This window comes from Pteropus vampyrus, unplaced genomic scaffold, assembly GCF_000151845.1.
Source record: "Pteropus vampyrus isolate Shadow unplaced genomic scaffold, Pvam_2.0 Scaffold134, whole genome shotgun sequence".
Lineage (NCBI taxonomy): Eukaryota > Metazoa > Chordata > Mammalia > Chiroptera > Pteropodidae > Pteropus > Pteropus vampyrus.
In genome coordinates, this window is record NW_011888915.1 from 4,217,274 (window position 1) to 4,224,413 (window position 7,140).

General features: G+C 47.2%; 1 protein-coding gene across 1 annotated transcript in view; it reads right to left on the reverse strand.

Moving 5' to 3' along the window:
* Nucleotides 1-7,140, reverse strand: part of PPP2R2B (protein phosphatase 2 regulatory subunit Bbeta) — a 411,123-nt gene that overhangs the window by 36,265 nt on the left and 367,718 nt on the right. Inside the window, exons 9-10 of the mRNA XM_023534916.1 lie at nucleotides 3,677-3,736; nucleotides 2,336-2,592 (exon numbers count right to left, since the gene is read on the reverse strand). Coding sequence (XP_023390684.1) covers nucleotides 2,336-2,592; nucleotides 3,677-3,736 — 317 coding nt within the window. The remainder of the gene's footprint in view (nucleotides 1-2,335; nucleotides 2,593-3,676; nucleotides 3,737-7,140) is intronic.

A 7,140-nucleotide genomic window follows, 5' to 3' on the forward strand; every position in this document is an offset into this window, starting at 1 on the left:
ACCCCTCCACCATGTGAGGGCACAGCAAGAGGACAGCTCTCTATGAACCAGGTCATGGGTCCTCACCAGGCACAGAATCTGCTGGCACCTTGATCTTAGCCTTCCCAGCCTCCAACACTGTGAGAAATAAGTGTCTGTTGTTCAAGCTGCTCAGCCTGTGGTAGTTGATTATAGCAGCCCAAATGGACTCAGACAGAGGCGTCAGGTTGGGCTCCACACCGCCTCATCTGTCCAGGTCCCTAAGATATGTGCTGTCAGGGGTGTGCCTGTGGAGAGAAGGACATAGTTCCACCCTGGAGCTAAGGCAGCCAGTGGGGCTCTCCTGCTTTCCACCAACTCTCTCCCGGTTATAGAAGTAAAACTGCAGCCTCGGCGGGAACCTGGAACGTAGGAAGGCTGCCCTCAGTTCGCTGCCCTGACATAGTCCCTGCCAGTAGCTCTCCAAACACTCATCTTCGCGTTGCTGCATTCATGGTGGGTTTGTAACTTTGCGTCCTGTCTTAACACTTATTACAAGCATTTCCCCATTTGCGCCATCTTTGACTGTGTCCACAGGTCACCAGCACGTTCATTCTCTAGGGTCCCTCCCAGCACCCCTTGCCCTGTGCCGACTCCCCTGAGCATTTCACCCGCTGCTGCTATGCTGTTAAAACAAACTCTACTTACTCGGGACGCTCTCCCCTCAAGAGCAGCTTTTGAGTAGGGTACAGGCTCCTCGGCACCTTATAACCTCTAAAGTCAATTAATGTCCCTGTTGTTCAGAGAAAAATTGTGTTTCCTCAACACAGGAAAGTATCCAGGCGTCGTCACCATAAAACACAGACAAGCATAGGTGGTTGTAGAGACTCGGTGTGCATGTTTTATCTCCTCAGGACTTAGGGTCCCCACTGCCTTCAATGAGGGACAGGAGCACCGTGCTCACGATGGATCAGGGGCTGTGTCTAGTGCCCTGCACCCGCGATTACTTTTCACCCCTGCCACCCAGAGGAAAACGTCAGCATGGCACCTTGCCCAGGCTGCTTGTGGCGGGTGCGCCTGGGTCCACACCTGGGACCTCTAAAGCCTGTGCTCTTGATTTTTAAAAAATTTTCATGTCTTCTATTACGGGCTAAACTGTGTCCCTCCTACCTCCCAAATTCATACGTTGAAGTCCTAACCCCCAGTATCTCAGAATGTGAGTGTATTTGGAGAAAGAACCTTTAAAGGGGTAATTAGGTGAAAACGGGTGGGCCCTAATCCAATATGACGGGTATCCTTGTAAGAAGGGGAGTTTTGTGTGCAGAGGGAGGATGATGTGAAGACGCAGGGAGAGGGTGGGCGTTAGCAAGCCAAGGAGAGAGGCCTAAAGCAGATCCTGTCCGCACGGCCCTCGGAAGGAACCGACCCTGCTAACACCTTGATCTTAGACGAGCGGCCTCTAGAAACGTGAGACAAGAAGGTTTTGTTGGTTACGCCACCCAGTCTGTGGTACTTGGTTATACATCACCTTTTCTCTGCTGTTACCCATCTACCAGCAATGATCAGTGGAACCCTGCTCCATGCTGGGCACTCCTAAGTACTGGTAGTTGCTAAATATTGGTATTTCAGGGGTTGGTATAAGATAAATAAGGTCCCTTCCCTCGTGAAGATTGCATTCTAGTCAGGGAGACAGGGGAAGAAAAGCAAACATCTATAGGTGAGCGCTATGAAAGAAAGGAAGAAACAGATAAAGAGAGAGTGTGGGTAGGGTGAACAGAGGAGTCCTCTCTGACGAGGTAATATTTTCCCAGAGACTTAAAAAATGAGAACAGTCCAGACAAGTCGGGGGCATGGTGGGAGGGCACTTGAGGCAGGTAAAAGCCTGTGCAAAGGCCCCGGGGCAGGAAAGGGCTGGGTGTGTTGGGGGGATAGGAAGCAGGCCAGTACGGCCAGACTATGCAGAGCTGAGGTTGGAGAGGGGTAGGAACCAGAGTCACGTAGGGCATTGGAAAAGAGTTTCGATTTAACTTCTCTTTCATTTCCTAGGTTGCCATTCATCACACGGGGCCAGTGTCTTCACTCAACTCTCAATACTTATGCGCTGAAAGGGAAATGCGTGATTCAGACCAGCCAGTTGTTGCTGCCATCAGCACCCTATTGTTTCAGGCATAAGAATCTCAAACTGCAAACTCAACCCTGTCACTACCGCCAGAAGCGATAGGAAAAAAAAAAAAATAGAGAGAGATGAGGGAGAGAATCATCCCTTCCACCCCCTGCTGAGTATGCAGAGTGAGGGACATATGGAAATTAATATATGCAGCTCTGATAACACGAATCTCCTCGGCATTTTGATTAAACGCCGACGGTTATTAAATACCCTCCTTCTCAGAGCTCATCTCCGAGAGCCAATGTTGCTTTTCATTTTGAACGCTGATGAACTGTCTCAATTCTGTTTGCACACCTCGGCTGAACCGAGGTGGTCGACGGAAGGCTGGCGTTTGAGGAGGATGGAGAAAATCAATATGAAATGTCAGGCGAGAGGTCAGATTGAACTTGTTTTCCTGGCTGGCAGGAGCCCGGGGCCGCTGCTGCAGCAGCTGAACAAAGGGAGATGTGCACCGAAGAAGGTCGGCACTTTGGACGAGTCAGGAAAATGAATTTCATTCACTTCTTAATTAGATTAGGAGGCTGCCGGCTGGCAATTCAGAGCACTGCTGGTGTCAGGACGGGGCGTGGGGAGGCAGGGCTGCGGCAGAGGCTTGTAGGCTGCTAGCGAGCGCCCGGGTCTACCTAGGGACTGTCCCCTGGGATTTGCTACTCTAGGGCTGTGTGGGACCCAGGCTGGAGGCAAGAGCAGCCTCTGGGGGCCCTGGGTGTATGGCTTGGGAGGCCTCCTGCTTCTGTGGGCCCGAGGACCCTACCCTGTTCTCTTTCCAGGTAACTTCTCGGTCTTTAGGTCACAGTCAGTGGTCACTGCCTTGGGTTGTAAAGTCCTTGCCACATCCCCTCATAGCACCACATGCCTCTATTTCATACTAATTTTTATAGTTGCAATGTCATATCTGTGATTCTAGGATTAATGCATCTTTCCTCCTTAAACAGTGTGATGGTTAATTGTATGCGTCAGCTTGACTGTGCCATGGCATGTCGAAATATTTGGTCAAATATTATTCTGGGTGTTTCTGTGTGTTTTTGGATAAATTTAACATTTAAATTGATAGACTGAGTAGAGCAGATTGCTCTCCTTAGTGTGGGTGGGCCTCATCCAATCAGTTGAAGGCCTGACTAGCACAAAAAGGCTGACCTTCCCCCAGATAAGACGGAATACCTCTGCCTCCTTTGAGTTGGAATATCAGTGTTTTTCCTGTCTTCGCACTCAGTCTAAAACATTGGTTCGTGAACCTGCTGACCTTTGGACTAGAACTATATCATCAGCTTACTGGGGCTTCAGCCCTTGGACTCAGATTGAAATGATACCATTAGCCCTCCTGGGTCTCCTGCAGTCCTACTGCACATATTGGAACTTGTTGGCCTTCATAATTGCATGAGCCAAATATTTATAATACATCTCTCTCATATACACCACGTATATATGGGATATGGGATATTGGTTTTGTTTCTCCAGTGAACTCTCACTCATACAGACAGTGAGCACTAAAAGGGAGAAAACCAGGTCTGGTTTTTCTCACCATAATGGTCCCAGAGTCTGGTACAGTACCTGACATCTATAGTATGTGCATGACGAATAGCAATTAGTAAGTAATTGGGCTTCATATATCTGGAAAAAGGGTTGGAGTTTCAAGAACCTTATAGCTGAGGCAGAGCGTAGGAGGGGATTCAGGAGGAATAACTGTGATGACTGCTGTTGCTATTTATTGACTCCCGTGTGCCCGGCAGAGTGCTAGGCACTCACCACATGCTGGCACTTCCTTCTCATGAACAACCAGCCCTAGGAGGCTGTCTTTATTATTTCTACTTTCAAATGAGGAACTTGGGGCTCAGAAGGATTAACTAACTTGTCCGAGGTCACACGGCCACGGAGCGTCAGATTTCTGATTCCAAAGCTTGTACTCTAAGCCATTCTAGTTCTGGAAAGTTCTAAGGCCTATTCTTTTTTCCATCTTGAGTTGAGGGTTCATCAAGCCTCTTCTTCAGCTTATTCCAGAACTCATGTGGGTCTGCCTAACCCCAAAGCCCAGGCTGGTGTGTGCCACACTGGCTGTGAGTACACCGGGGCTTCTCATGCCATCTCTGGCATCCACTTTTGAGTTGGTGGCCCTTCAAGCTCGGTTCTACCTTCACCCACCAGCGAGATCCTGCCTCCTTAGACACTTCATGTCGACTCGCACACGGCATGTTCCAAACTGAATGCCAACCCTTCTCTCGCCTCCAGGATGGCTTCTTATTAGTCTCCATTTTCACATGCTGTTTATGTCAACCTTCAGGCAGAAATTTATTTATTGAATAAATATTTATTGAACACCTACTTATGTATCAGGCCTTGGGAATCCTGTTGGCAACAAAGATTCAGTTCTTGTCTTCAGAGGGTCTACAGGCCAGAGGGGAAGGACACTGAGCAACTAATATCTATGTGCGATAAATGCCAATCTCCAGTACCACTTATATGGCCATGGTCATCTTAAAAGAAAATGTTCTTTTCTTCTTTCCCTTCCTTTTGATGTCCATAGTTACCATACTTATCTAGTTATACGTTTCCATTGCACTGAGATTAAAGCAAAACTTTCTAATTCTCCTATGTTTCTTCCTATGACCATTGTGTTAATATTCCAGAAAACAGGAATCATATAACTTCTGTTCTCCAGCCAAATGATCTCAAATTGCTGTCTATATACTAGGAACTGGGGCCCATGGATGTATCCTTGGAGGTCAGGGAGGAGGAGACTGTGGGGTATATGAGGTAGAACAGGAAGCCAGAGGATAAATGCTGCATCTTTTGGGAACCTAAATCTTGCTTGGAATTTTGGGATGGGTAGAAATGTGATTTTTAAACTGAACTGAAAGTACACATTTCATGGGAACGAAATACAAAATTCATATGGAATTTCAAGATGAAAATATAAGACGTCAGAGAAAATCTCATGTGGTCAGTACTTTCCCCAGAGTCTTTGGCCTCTGCTGGGCACAGGCTGACTGGCCAGGCCTCCCAGAGCACCTCACAGAGGCTGGATTGCCTCTCTGGATGTCCTTATTCCATAGCGGCAAGACTTGTGTCTGGCCTCGGGAGTGCTGTGCTTGGTGGAAACGTTTAAGAAGGACTGGCTCCCATGAAAGCCAGCCTCTGGGTATAGAGTAGGTGGTCAATGAATGAATGAGTAGAGAAATGAATGAATGAACACATGAAGGCATAAACTTCTGACTTTGATGTTCGAGGACCAACCTGACAGGAACCATCACCCCCATTTGACCTCACTTCCTCAATATTCTCCTTTCACTGAAGCCCGACAGTTCTTACTAAGACTCTTCAAAGGTCTCGTGTCACTTCCTAACTTCAGTCTACTCTGTGCACGCTGCGAGACACATTCTCTCTCTGTTTCCCACCAAATCCTACTTGTGCCTCAACACTACTACTCAGCGTCTGTCTTCCCTGTGAGGTCTATCCCAAGAGTCCCACCCTCCCCTCAACATCCCGGCCCCTAATTGTCTCTACGACTCATTTGGGTATTAATACCCATGCTGCCTGATACATTGTTCCTGAAATGTGCCCTGAGTACATCTTAGGTCGTTTGCTAAATTTTAAAGTCCTGAGCATAGGAGATGTCTTACCTTTCCATTGCACCCGTTTATAGTTCTTCACAGTAGTAGACATATCACAGATACATGAAAACCGCGCTGAAGAACTGACAATGAGTTTGAATCCAGACCTGTGCTTCTCGACTGGGAGCAATGTGCCCCCAGCGGACATTTCACAATGCCTGGAGACACTTTTGGTTGTCACGTTTGCCTTTGCTACTGGCATCTAGTGGGTAGAGGTCGGGGATGCTGCTAAACACCCTACAAGGACAGCCTCCTCTCCCAAAGAGCTGTGTGCCCCAAATTTTACAGTGCTACTGTTAAGATCCTGTGTACATTATAGTATCTGCCTGAACTTGTTTTCCTGACTGTTCTTCCAGTCAGAATCCAACTTCTGTCCTTCTGCCTTCGGTCTAAGCAACTTCTCTAAAAACTAAATTCTAATCGTATTATTCTGCTGGCTACTTTAGTGGCTGTTCACTGACTTTCAGAAAAAATTCAAGTTCTTTTTCCTGGCCATTATGACTGGGATCTTCATTCCTCCTGAGCTTCAACCCTCTTCCTTCTCCAAGTCATTCCCTACATGTAAGCCATATCGGTCACCCTGCAGTTCCAAAAACACTGTGACCTTTCGTGTCTCAGTACCTTTGCACGTGCTGATCATTCTGCCTCGAACACTTTCCTCTGTGTTGGCTTATGAGTAAGTACTGCTCAAAGATCAATACCAGCATGCACATCAGCAAATGTTTACTAAGCACCTCTCATGGGCTAGGCACGGTTTTAGGTGCTGGGGAAAGAACAGTGAACAAAACAGATGGTTTGGATCCATGCTCTCCAATAGAACTGTCTGCAAGGGAGGAAATGGCTTAACTTCCATCTGCATTGCCCCATATGGGGGCTACTAGCCAATGTGGCTAGTGAGCGCTTGAAGTGTAGATAATCTGAATTGAAATCTGCTGTAAGTGTAAAATACACATCATACTTTGAAGACTTAGCATAAAAAAGTAAAACATCTCATTAACGATTCTTAATAGCTATTGAAGGCTCCTGACAGACCTACGATGCTGACGTTATTATTTCACCTATTTTACATACGAGAAAACTGAGGCTCAGAAAGGTTAAGGAAAGTTGGACAGAGCCAGATGGGTTATCAGGAGCGAAAACCTGGCTTTGACCTAGGTCTGTATGACTCTAAAATCCAATCCGCGCAATCGACACAGCATGACACTGTACCTAGCAGCTGCCCCATGCAATACTGCTCATAGCAAACGAGCAACCAAAAATGATCAGAGTGACCCAGATATGTATCCCTTTCCGAGCCATACACCTACACGGAGAGTTGTCATACCGCTCCTGTCACATAGGAACTGAAACTGAAAACTGGGTCCGTGGAGACAAGGTCTTCATTTCTGGCTCTCCACTGCAAACTGC